The following is a 13,309-nucleotide window of genomic DNA, read 5'->3' on the forward strand; positions in this document are numbered from 1 at the left end:
TGGGAGTGGGTGGGTAGGGGAACAGAGGTGGGGGGAGGGGTATGGGAAACTTTCGGGATAGCATTTGAAATGTAAATAAAGAAAATAATAAAAAAAAAGATAAAAAAAATTTATTTACTAATGTGAATTTTTTTCTTAGTGTGAGGATATAGGAAAGGAGAAGCGAAGAGTGCAAACACAGGTGCACTGGGCAGGGATCAGAAACCTGGTCCTTCAGTACATGATTGAAGTGCATTTCAACAACATAGTTGTTTCCTTATATGTTGTAATTAATAAGATATAATAGTTTACATTCTTCATCATCATCATTATCATCTCCGTCTCATCATTATCATCTTGAAAGTTTGTAGGAACACACGATAGGCAAAACTTGGACCACTGTTTGTGGAGAATATTCTAGATAATGAAGAGTTAGGAAGATCCAATGTACAAATGGGTGGCATCACTGCTTAGACTGATTGCCTGACTTAATAAAACAGGCAAATTGAGCTAATACCAAGAATTCATCTCTGCCTACTTCTATTTGTGGATTCTACATGCCATGCCAGACTTCAGCCTATAACACCAGTCTCTCACCATTGTGGTGGACTGCACGCCCTGAAGATAAAATCTATAACTAAGAAACCTTTAGACTTTTTGTTTTTGTTTGTCTGTTTATTTGTTTCATGATAGCAAGTGAAGTTTCCAATTCATAATCAAAAATTAAAAATCAGTTTAAAACCTATTAATCAAAACAAGTTTAAAAATAAAGTCAAGTTTCCAATGCATAATGAAAAATTAAAAATGAGTCCAAAACCCGTTAATCGAAGCAAGTTTAAAAATAAAGTCAACTTCAGTTCTCATATGCATGAAGCAGATTTAACTCTAAGTGTAACATCTTTGATAAATGATCTGCACTTGAGAAACTGAGAGGGTTAGGGCAAACAAGATGCCTCAAGACAGGATAGTGGATACGAGTTCCCTAGTAAGTATCATGACTCACATGCATATTAAAAATCATATATATATAACATTATATACTAATTTTAAAAACTGAAAAATTAAAACATTATCAAACTTATATTTTACTTACTATAGTGATTTCTTATGTTTAAGTATGATTGGTTAATATTCTAGATAAAGTTGACATACCACAAAGAACCAAGGTTTATACAGTGATTTTCCTAAACAGACTTTAGTTAAATTTTAATATTTAAAAAGCTATATAGAAAATCCAAGTCTTTCTTACACTTTCCTATAGAATATCTGTGCTGATCTCTGATGTTGGGTGGGACACAATGATCCCTTCTCTGACCTGTACTTCAACCACTGCATCACAGAATGCCAGGCCTATCTCAGTTTTTACTATTTCCCAGAATCAGAACACAGGAGGGAACATCAGGAAAAGTTGTTAGAATAGCCTTTGCAAACAAGATGATTAGTTTTGTATCTGTTTCACATGTCCAAAGTACTGTAAGGGTGGACAGAAGTAAAGCCCGAGAAAGGTGATGGCCATTTGCAAGGCCTTTATGCAGGCTGACTTTCTGGTGTCTCTGCGTTCTTTGTCATTGAGCTGCATTCTCTTCACATGTCTCTACAAGGAGAAGATGAGCAGGAGAAAAGCTATCAGGGACACAGCGAAGGAGATGAATGTAAGTGTAAAGCTTTGGAATAAGAGCAACAAAGAAATGTGGGAAAGTCCTCACAATGGAAATATAAGGTGTGCTTCTTTTGATTCATCAGTTATGGTATCAGTGCTGGAGCAGAGATAATAACAATGCCACCGACGCCACTTTTTAAAATCTCCACTTAAGGTAGAGGAACATAGAGAAAACAGCTATCTTGAGAAAATAAAAGCTGATGAAATGATTGGTCACTGTCAAGATAATATAATAATTATTACAATATATCCTTTAATTAAAGAAGCTGACCAAACTACAGAAACCCACCATTATCAGACCATTCATTGTCCAGAATAGGACCAGATCATTCAGGACTTGATCAACTAAAGCTATCTTTCCTCACTTGACCAAGTCCATGATGTTTACTGCAGCTATGTATCCATTCCTCAAACTTCCAACTATGAATGCCATAATGAAAATTACTATAAGTGTGATTAGTAGTTCCAGACTCATTCTCAATACAATGTCCAAATACCAGGTTTCATGGATGACTCCTTCAAATTTATCTAAAATATTGCAAATATATAATTCATAAAAATTCAGTAATATTCTCAAAGATACCACAAAGCAGGAAAGGACTTGCTTTGTAGATTATTTCAACAGATAACCTGCACTACATATGCATTTTGTGTTCTAGCAAGAGCAGCTCAGTCTTTTGTCACTGATGATGCCACCGAATTAAACGTGCTTCAAGTAAATAAATATGGGCACATTTGCAAGTCTATTATTTATCCCCAGTAGCTACATGGCTAACATGACCTCTAGTACTTCAGGCTTTAATACTGACTATCTAATATGCTATTCTCTATTCTCTGAGCAATGAGCTTTGAACTCATAATGAATTTGTGGAATAAATCAGTGCTTTGAACTTCTAATCTACAGGCTGTGGTAACTCCCCTTTGTGTGACATTTTGTCTATAAGGTAATTTCTCCTTTTGTAGAAGACTTGTCTAAAATGCTACAAAAAGTTGAAACCAAAAATAAAGGCTCTGTGTAGCCCTATTCTGTTTAATAAAGGGTGTGTATGCCTGATAATTTTCTGTTTTCATTTTTCTCTGGCTCATGAAGAGTTAATGAACTTTGTCCAAAGAGAGGCCACTGAGCCAAAGAGTGAAGAACCCAAGTATCTGAGCTTTCTCTCTCTCTCTGTCTCTTCTTAATTTCCTGCCGCTATCAGCAGGAGTCAATTGCTAGAAGACATCAGGTTTTGAATCCAGAGTAGCAAGAAAGAGTTAAATAGTTAAATGGCTTCTGGCCTGAACAAAAGTAAGAGAGAGTTAAAGTTCTTTGACTTCCACCCAGTGCTGTGACCCAACTCAGTATATGAAGTCAGGGGGGTACCCTGGCATGTACCTGCTTAGTAAAGCAATTTATACATAATAAGTTTGATTATGCTTTTAAAGTCAAAGATCAAGACCAGCAGCATTAAATTCTACTGAGGCCTCTCTGGTTTGCCCAGCAGCCACCTTTCCATAGGCCCATCCTTGGTGTAAACCAATGGCATACACAGACTCTTGAGTTATCTCTTCATCTCAAAGGGACAGCATTGTTATTGGACTAAAATCTCATTCATTTGGTATTGGATAACCAGTTGGTATGTTCTTCCCTGGATAAGACCATTTCTTCCATTCTCAGCATTTCTTGGCTGCCTGTAGTTCTTTGTCTAGTGTTGAGGCCTTATTGTCTTTCCTTGAATTACTTTAGAAAATGTTTACTGTTGTTCTTGCTAAGTTCATGTTAGGAAAGTCTTGTTGGTGACACTTTATGGGTGTAGCTTCTGACATTACCAAAAACCACAACCTCATAGACATCTCATTGTCCTCTGGCTCTTACTGTCTTTCTGAGCCCTCTTCCACAAAGATCCTGAGCTGTTGGTGCAAAAGTGGTCTTCAAGGTTTTATGCTGAGTTTTCACACTGCTGCTGAAACAAATATGGAGAAAATTTGTGAGAATAACACTCAGTCCATTTCATATGTAACATAAGATATACCACATCTTGTTTATGAGTCTTTTGAATTAAAATTTTCCATTCTTACCTAACACATTAACTGCCAAGGAATTAAAAATCAGGGTTTGTTTTAGCTTCTTGCTTACCAATACCAGAACAAATTGTCTTATGGGATAAAGCATGAAGGTTGTTGAGCAGGACAGGAATATTTCAATGTCAACTTGCTCTCTTGAAATTGGTGCAATTATAGGCAGAGAGCATGTGATATCTAACAAGAGAAGGGGAGATCCTTGCATGTCCTGTTCTTCATAGGCAATATAGTGGTGAGATCTTAGGAATTTTTGTTATGTAGCTATATCTCCTTGGGATTCTTACATTAGCAATAATTCCTTGAGTAGAATGAAATACAGATAGTCAATTAGCTTTCTTCAACATTCATTGCTGAAAATAATAGGACAGCATACACCAATACCACTAATCACTGCTCAAGTGATAAGAGCATTATTTCTTACCATTTTTATGTGCATATTAATTTTGTAATGCCATGACAAAAATCTGGAGAAATACAAGTGAGAAAATCTGACAAAGAGCCATTTTGTTCTTGCCACAAAATGTAGTTCACTAATGCTATGAACCAATTTCAACGTTCGAGAAATAATTTGTGCACTACTAGGATCACAGTGATGAGTTAATTTAGAAGTAAACGGTTTCAAGCCTAATTCCCTGGCTGAGGAATTTTTTCTGACTGAAATTTTTACCAGTGTCTGGTTTTTAGATGGGTTGATGTACACTGAAGTTCTCACTATAATTTTCTTGCTGTGATCAATGCCAATCAGAAATAACTATACAGTCCTAAAGGAGGAGTTTTGTGGCATTTTCTATGAAAGATATATGGTCATTTGTATGTATGACCATACGAAGTAAGTCATAATAGGTAGTATATTGCCTTTTCATAGGAAGAAATCCTTCAGAGATAAATGGAAGTGATACTGAATCTTTACTTGCTAGTATGGAAATTAGAAAGTATTATCTTGCAGGATTTTGCAAGATTTTGTTCTACAGGATTTGGTTTTATCAGATTTGCATGACAGCTAGTAAAATGTTTAATTCTAATACAACGATTTACAGGGAAACACCATCATATAAAGTTCTTCTACTTTGGTTGAAATGTAATTCCAGAAACTAAAGTAAATAGTTTCACAAAAGAGTTTTTAACCCATAAACTCCAAGTAATGGATGACCAAGAGAAAGGTCAGAGAAGAAATTTTTTATTTTATTTATTTATTTTTTTTTTTTGAGACAGGGTTTCTCTGTGTAGCCCTGGCTGTCCTGGAACTCACTCTGTAGACCAGGCTGGCCTTGAACTCAGAAATCTTTCTGCCTCTGCCTCCCAAGTGCTGGGATTAAAGGCATGCGCCACCACTGCCTGGCTCCAGAGAAGGAATTCTTTAACTGAGTATTCACTGGTTACTCATAACAACAGCCATCTGTGTCATAAAAAAAGAAAAAAGAAAAAAAAAGAAAACTTTCCAATTTTCTCCTCACTCTCTATTCTGTCACATTTGCCTGATCTCACCTCAGTTTCTCCCATTCTCACCTCAGTTTCTCCCGTTCTCACCTCAGTTTCTCCCGTGCTCCTCTCCATTGGCCTGTCTGTCTGTCTATGGCATTATTATCTCTTCTAGTTAAATTTTAATAAAAAGGATAGTCTGTGTCTGCATTTCCCTAAAACATCAAACATTACATCTTTCAGAAAATATTTAAATCAATAGATGACACTAAATAATGTGAAGATTACGTGTATCCTATTTTTTTTGACAGTTAGACTCTACTTTAGCAAAAACATTGGAGAAATTACGCTTAAAGCAAATTCTTTCTAAATTTTAAACAACATTCTTTTGAAAGGCTTTATTTTCCTATTATTTTTCTTTGTTTTCTTTTTGTCCTATTCCTACTGTTTTTTTTTAATTTATTGTATTGTAATTTATTTTATTATTATTTCTTAGAGTCCTGTGTAGTTCTATCAAGAGACAGAAAGTGTCTGTGTCCATATGGAATGGGGAGATGCAGAGGAACTCAAACAAGAAGAAGGAAAGAAACTGATATCAGATTACATGGAATAAAAAAAATAATAAATGTTATCTTGTAATTCTGAAATAAAATTAAAAACAATTCAATAAAAATACAACCAAAAACAAAATCCACAAAAATGCCAAATTTTAAAGCACATATCAAAAATGGAATCCAATCTTTCTACTGACTTCTGTTTTAATTGAAAATAATTTTTCATACAATATATTCTCAATGAGTTTTCTTCTATTCTGCCTCCTTACAGTTACTTCCCATTTACCCATGAATTCAACTCTATACCTTTTTTCTCTTTCTCTTTAGAAAAGAAACAGGTCAATAAGCAAACATAGAAACAAACTAGAATAAAACAAAGTATATAGAGAATCAGAGAAACAATGAAAAAGCATGAGAATTACATACACAAATACACACATATGAATATGTGCACGTTTATAAATGTATGAGCGTGCATGCGCACATCCCCACCTCCACCATAGAAACCTTAATAGAGAAGTAAAAGAGAAGTAAAGACAGTCCAAACAAAGCTTTACTAAACAAACTATTTCTAGAAATGCCACCGAGTTTGTTTTGTGCTAGTCATCCACTGCTGACACAGGACTTCTTACTGGTGGCTTGCATGCCCACTGTAACTCCATTGGAAAAAAGTAAGTTTTCCTTTGTTAGAAGTTACAGTTGTAGGTAATTTCTGGGTTATAATTGGAGGCTCGTGTCTTCTTCCACTCTCAGCTCTGGAAAACTATCTGCCTTGGATCTATGCAGGCCTGTCCATGCAGTCATGCTCACAGTCTCTGTTTGTTCATTTAGAAGAATATTTCCCAGTTTTCTTCTTTTTTTTTACAAAAACATCCTACTTACTGATATTTAAATCTTTTGTTTGGTTAAAATATCCAGTGTAACTCTAGACATTCTAAAGTCTACTACAGAATTTCATTAGAATTGAATTAGACAGAAAATCTTGTCTGTATTTTCAATTTTTGTTGTTTATGTTTAAGAGCACACATACATATTAAATTCATATGAATTTATTCTTTTCTTGGTTTATTCAGTACAGTTTAATGAATACTTCTGTAAAATATGATGTGTTACACACATTTCCAAGAAACTTCTATTACTGGTGCTACTGTGATGATTTAGTTTTCAGTCTTATTCTTCCTATGTATTTATTACTAAATTATACTGAATTTATAATCGTATTTGGAGAGTTTCTGAAACTTTTCCATTCTATTATTATGGCTCTAATTATTTTCATCTCAATAACATTATATTTTCCCTACAAATATTTGCATAAGAATTAAGGGCATATCAATCCTGAAATGAGATAATTATACAAATAATATACAAGAATTGATATTTATAACAATGTACCAATATAAAAATATATAAAAATATATAAAAGTCATTCTTGAGATGAGATCTCTGAAGGCCCTGTAATTCAGATTTTATCTGTCCTAGCCATGCAAAACTATTGGCCATTTCCAGAAAAATTACATTCATGCCTTTAGTCTTTCCTAGATGTCTCCTGACACCAGATGGTCCCACCGTGAATCCAAGGTCCTGGACATGGAGCTTTAATATTCAGTATTTTCCCTGATGGGTTTTAGTCCTGCTTGCATCTGATCTTTTACTGTTATGCTATTTTTTTTGAAATCAAGGCATTTACTTTGTGCCATTATAATATTATATATGGGTGTAATTTTTTTATCCCAAAGGTAATTACAGCTAAGAGATGGCCTTACATCTCTGAAGAAATACATAACTATGAAAATATTAAAATATAGAATGAAATGCATTTTACAAATTGAGGTGCTCTTGAACCTGTAAAGGCCAAGACAAGATGTTATGGTTTAAATGTGAAATGACACTGCTATATTTTGTTTAAATATTTCATCCCCTGGTGGCACTGTTCATTGAAGTTGTGAAACCTTAAGCAATGGAGCTGGAAGAAGTGGATATCTGAAGGAAACTCTTAAGTTTCAGTGGCCCTCTGTACTTCCTATTTATTCTCTGCCTCCTGAGGGTGGACTCAATATGAAGAACTAAAGTCCTGCTGTTCTACATGCTTTCTTTGTTGGCTTTCTAGTCTTTCTGTAATGTGAAATAATTCTTTAGAGACATATGCCTTCTTTATATAAGTTACTTTTGTCAAGCTATTTAAGTATAGCAACTGGTTAAAGTTATTAAAATATTCACCAAACTAAATTACATGTACTATATAAAAATATTCTCTCTTAACATTTGCAAATATCTGCCCTGGGTGTGTAGGAAAAGTGTCTTTGCACAGATGTTAGTCTATAGGTGTCCTGAGTGTCTGTATTGTATCTGCATTTATCTGGTGCTGAGGAACCACCCAATGTCTGTGGAGTTCATAGTGAATAAGCTACCTTGATGCTGTTCAAAGCAACAAAAGTATCCAGTGAATTTAGTGTTTGGATTTTTGGTAAGTCAGCATGCTTGCATACATGTAGTGTTTTTCTGGTTATTATTGTCTCTGATAGTATGTATATGTCATTTCCTATGCTCACATTGCTCCTGTACATTTCCATTTTGCCACTAATTTATTTCTCTATTTTTACATAACTCCACATCTTCAAGTTCTATATACAAGTATCCAGTCAACTGTAATTAATAATACTTGATAAAAATGTTCATGGAATATGCACACAGTTTATCTTTTCATTATTGCCTATGAATAGAATAAACAGCTACCAAGAATACGTTTACATCACCTTAGGCTAAAAGTAATGTTGGAGTAGTTTAAATTGTAAGAAAAGATTTGTATTTTTCAATTGTTTCACCACTTTTACAGAAGTTAATTTTCTATCCACAAGTACTGGTGTTCATAAAAAGGCTAATAGGTAGTCTTCCAATAACACAATGACTATCTAGATATGAGTATTACAAAGTGATTGATTAAGATATTTTAAATAATTTAGGACTATTTCAATCTAGTACTTACAGTTGCCATTCATATTTTGTTTTTTTTTCTCTTTCTGTGTTTGTGATCTACTTTCCACTTAAGAATATTGATGATCTAAAGCCATATGTTTACCCAGTAATTAGGCTTCCATAACTCAGATTCTATACATTATTCAGTTTATATGTAATCATTTCTTTCTTTCAAACCATGTAGCAAAAATTATTGTTTTTTCTAAACCCAAGCTCTGACCTTCTTATTTCAAAATCTCCATACACTTGTCAAACATGTATGTGCCATCCAGATATTTCTTTAGTACTAAGCAGACATAGTAAGCAAAATTCATGAAGACAAAATGATTCTTTTTATGTAGTCTATTTCATGTAGATTTACAATTATGGCTTTAAAAAAAGACTTCAACTTTATTACAATAAGTTCTTATATATTTTCTTTGTAGTCTTAACTTTTCATTTTTAAAATGCCATTTTTCCTCTTTTTTTTCTCTTCATATTTGTATGCTTGAATTTCAATAATAAGATAGCATAGACTGAGTGGCTTAAGCAAAAATTTATTTACCATATGTTTGGAGGGTTTGAAGTCTGTTTCTATAATAAAGCTTTGAAATAAAAACAGTTTAGTCAATAATAGAATTTTGAAGTTAGTCCACTAGTAATATTTCAGTGAGTATAGGTGTAAATGGTCCTAGTCTCTTTTTGTTTGCTATTGCTTTTTCAAAGATTATTTGATGGATTACTTGTCGCAGTGATTCTTGTAGCCTTTTTTGACCTAGGACTCAGAATGTAGACTGAGGTGACTTAAACTCATAATTCTCCTCATTCTATCTGTGCTAGGATCACAGACATATGCCATCATGCCTGGTTTTATGCAGTACTGGATGTTCTGGGTAGTTTTATATCAACATGACACAAGCTGAAGTTATCTGAGTGGGAGAACCCCAATTTTAAAAAATATGTCTATAAACTTGGGCTATACATAAGCCTGTATGGCATTTTTTAAATTAGTGGCTGACATGGAAGAGTCCAGGTCATTGTGGTTGGTGCCATTTCAGGACTGGGTGTTCTGTTTCCTATATGAAAACAAACTTTTGATGTCCTATGTTGGCCTCACAGGCTGAGCATGCTATGGCAAGCAAAGGTAGTAAGCAGTGCTCCTTCATTGCCTCTGTATCAGCTCCTACCTGCAGGTTCCTTCCCTGCTTGAGTTCCTGCTCTACTTGAGTTACTGCCCTGATGTTCTTGTATTCTTCAATGATTAACAGAGATATGGAGATTTAAGCCAAATAAACTCTTTCCTCCCCAAGGTGCTTTGGTCATAGTGTTTTATCATAGCAATAGTAACCCTAACTAAGAAAATCTGGGGATCAAACTCAGGGCATCATACTTTCTAAGGTAGCACTCTATCAACTAAACCATATTCCCTAGATCATAACTTTAGTCTTTTATACTCAAAAAATATCAATTGCTTAGTACATAGTTTAAGTGTTAAAATGTAGTTACTGCTACATTTTAAGTAATTTTAAACTATGGATTCATTCTTTTTCACAATGAAAGACATTAAAGAAAATATTTCTTTCTTAACAATTTTTATTGGTTATTTTATTTATTTACATTTCAAATATTATCCACTTCCTGGTTTCCCCTCAGACATCCCCCTATCCCAACTCCGCTGCCTCTATGAGGGTGCTCCCCCGCCCACCCACTCCTGTCTCACTGCCCTAGCATTCCCCTACACTAGGGCATTGAGCCTTCACAGGACCAAGGGCCTCCCCTCCCATTGATGCCAGATAAGGCAATCCTCTGCTACATATGTAGCTAGAGCCATTGGTCCCACCAAGTGTGTTCTTTGGTTAGTGGTTTAGTTCCTGGGAGCTCTGGCGGAGCATCTGGTTGGTTGATTGTGTTGTTTTTCCTATGGGGTTACAATCCCCTTCAGTTCTTTCAGTCCTTCCCCTATCTCCTCCATTGGGTTTCCTGTGCTCGGTCCGGTGGTTAGCTGCAAGCATCCGCATCTGTATTGGCAAGGCTCTGACAGAGCCTCTCAGGCGACATCCATTTCAGGCTCCTGTCAGCAAGCACTTCTTGGCATCAGCAATAGTGACTGGACTTGGTGGCTGCATATGGGATGGATGCCCAGGTGGATGGCCTTTCCTTAAGTCTGTTCTACTCCTTGTCCCTGTATTTCCTTTAGACATGAACAATTATGGGTTAAACTTTTTTGAGATGAGTGGGTGGCTCCATCACTCAACCAGGAGTGTGCCTAACCTCTTGGTATGGTCTGTACAGGTTCTGTCTCTCCTTTGTCGGGTATTTCATCAAATGTCATCCCCATTGGGTCCTGGGAGCCTCTTGCTTTCTTGGCATTTGGGACTTTCTGTTGGCTACTCACAGTTCCCCAACTCCCATTGCTACACACCCCTTTTCAATTTCCTGAGTCTCAGTAAATCTCCCCCATCTCCTTCCACACATAATCCTGCCCCCCTTTTTTTCCTCTCCCTCTCCTCTCTTCCTCCAAGCCCCTCCCACCCTCTACCTCCTGTGATTATTTTACAGGAAGTATTTCTGAAACAATAATTTTGATTACTTTTGGGGGTAAATATTACTTGTTATTATTTTGCATACAATTTCTGAATTTCAATTTACCTCTGATCTTGTCAAATTTATACTAACATAAACATATGAATATTCATATTACTTTATTATATTAATATGTATACATTAAGGAAATACATTTGTATACAACTGTTAACACTTATTAACATATTTGATCAAAGGAGAGGAAACTACACAAGTATCCTAGTAAATAAGGATAGATGTTTGCTAACTATTAACATATATTTCATTAGAAAAGATAAGCATTTAAATTTAGCAAGTGTCTCAAAGTTATAGTTAGCCTTTCACTTACTAGAAAGACTGGAAGAAACGTTAATTTAGAAACAAAGAGGATATTATCACAATTACCTAATGTTTTGAGTTTTGAGCCATTATGCAACCAACTTCACTAAAATAATAGTAATTAACTAGAAACAAGAAAAAATAAATAAAATAAAACATTATAAATAGTTTTATGCAAAGGACATGATGTTCTACCTGTAAACAACTAGAAAGTGATGCTAAAAAATGAACTACAGGAATATGCCCTTGAGGACTTTGCTAGTTTTTCTAATTGCAATTTACTGCAGAAACATTCAATATGGTTGTTATACATTGCAGACCTAAATATTAAAGAAGCATATACAACAAAATAGTAATAGGATTATTTACTACTAATAAAGCTGGATATAAACCACTAAGTTTGAAGTACATTTGAACAGGAACAAATGAATTTAAAGACTAGAAAATAAACAAAAGGCTCAAATGTAGAAATTTAATACTTTCATATGAACCTATACACCTCTAGAATATTCAAGGTGATGCATACAATGGTCTATGAATCCCAGGTTTTCACACGCTTGCACCAACACTTTAGCCACTTCAGTACTGAAAGCAAGTCCTGTCTCAACTTATTATGTTTCAAAATGAAAATACAGGAGTGGATGGAAGGAAAAATTGTTATAGTAACTTTTGCAAACAGAAGCATCAGACTTTCATCCATTTCGAGCATTGAAACTTCCACAACTCGAGACAGGAAGAAGGTGGCATAGAGTAGGAGGAAGGTGACCACAGTCCGCAGGGCTGTGAAGTGGGCCATGGTTCTGACATCTTTGCATCCTCTGGTGTAGTACTGCATCTTCCTTACATGTTTCATAAGGGAAAAGACTAGGAGGAGGACAGCTATCAAGGATACACCAAAGGGTACTAATGTGAACATTAAGCTTGGAATTAAAAGAAGCCTGGAAAACTCCGAAAAACTGTTTGAACTCAAACCATTAATTATGTTTCTCTTGGCTGCATAGATCCAGACATCAATATGCTTGATTTCTAAAAATATATTTAAAAACAAAAGAATCATGGATAGCAGCAGTGTCACCAAAACCACCCGTTTAGCTCTCCACTTAAGGTAGAGGAAAAGGTAGTTAGAAAAACTGGCTATCTTGAAGAGATAAAAGATGCTGAGAATGGTAGCAAACCATATACTGAAATGATTGCTCATATTCCAGGCAGTCTGAATCAGTCTTAATGTATTTCTAGTCAGTAATGGGGATTCTATAAACACAAATGAATCTAGAAATAGAACCCATATCAGAGCAAATCTGGAGATGGCCAGAGCAGTGAGGAAATGATCTGCTGAAGGGAACTTTCTTCTCTTTCGTAAGTCCATGCACTGTACCAGAGCTGTGAATCCATTCCCCAGATTTCCAATGAAGAACTCCAAAATGAAAATGATTGTCAGTATGCTATGTAGAACACCACACATTCTCTAAGGGACTTTAAAGTCAATTTCCATTGGTGAATATTTCTTAGTGATTTTTTTTCTAAATTTCAGAAATATTCTGTATTAAAAAGAACGTCCATATACAGTGTTAAAAAAGAAAAATAAAGAAGATTTAACTGTGATTTACTTTTTGGTTTTATCATCAGAATCTTGGATTTTTACCTCCAGCTTGGTTGAAGTTCTTCCAGGTACTGTGCACATAAATGTCAATCCATAACTGATTAAGGAGACACTGAATTTCAATGTTCTGACAGGCAAATAAAGATGCACTCATTTGCACATTTTGCCACTTCTTCCCTTGTC

The 13,309-nt window shown here is 35.1% G+C and overlaps 1 protein-coding gene across 1 annotated transcript; it reads right to left on the minus strand.

Moving 5' to 3' along the window:
• Nucleotides 1–12,013: 12,013 nt before the first annotated feature.
• LOC110313827 (taste receptor type 2 member 125-like) lies at nt 12,014–13,031 on the minus strand. The gene has a single exon (XM_021188241.1). It carries the CDS (start codon nt 12,986–12,988, stop codon nt 12,059–12,061), a length of 930 nt encoding a protein of 309 aa, XP_021043900.1. The 5' UTR covers nt 12,989–13,031; the 3' UTR covers nt 12,014–12,058.
• Nucleotides 13,032–13,309: the final 278 nt, after the last annotated feature.

Source organism: Mus pahari, chromosome 2 (genome assembly GCF_900095145.1).
Source record: "Mus pahari chromosome 2, PAHARI_EIJ_v1.1, whole genome shotgun sequence".
Classification (NCBI taxonomy): domain Eukaryota; kingdom Metazoa; phylum Chordata; class Mammalia; order Rodentia; family Muridae; genus Mus; species Mus pahari.

Bases quoted from the DNA above. Each gene is read 5' to 3' on its own strand.
- LOC110313827 (XM_021188241.1), bottom strand. From the start codon at position 12,988: ATGTGTGGTGTTCTACATAGCATACTGACAATCATTTTCATTTTGGAG.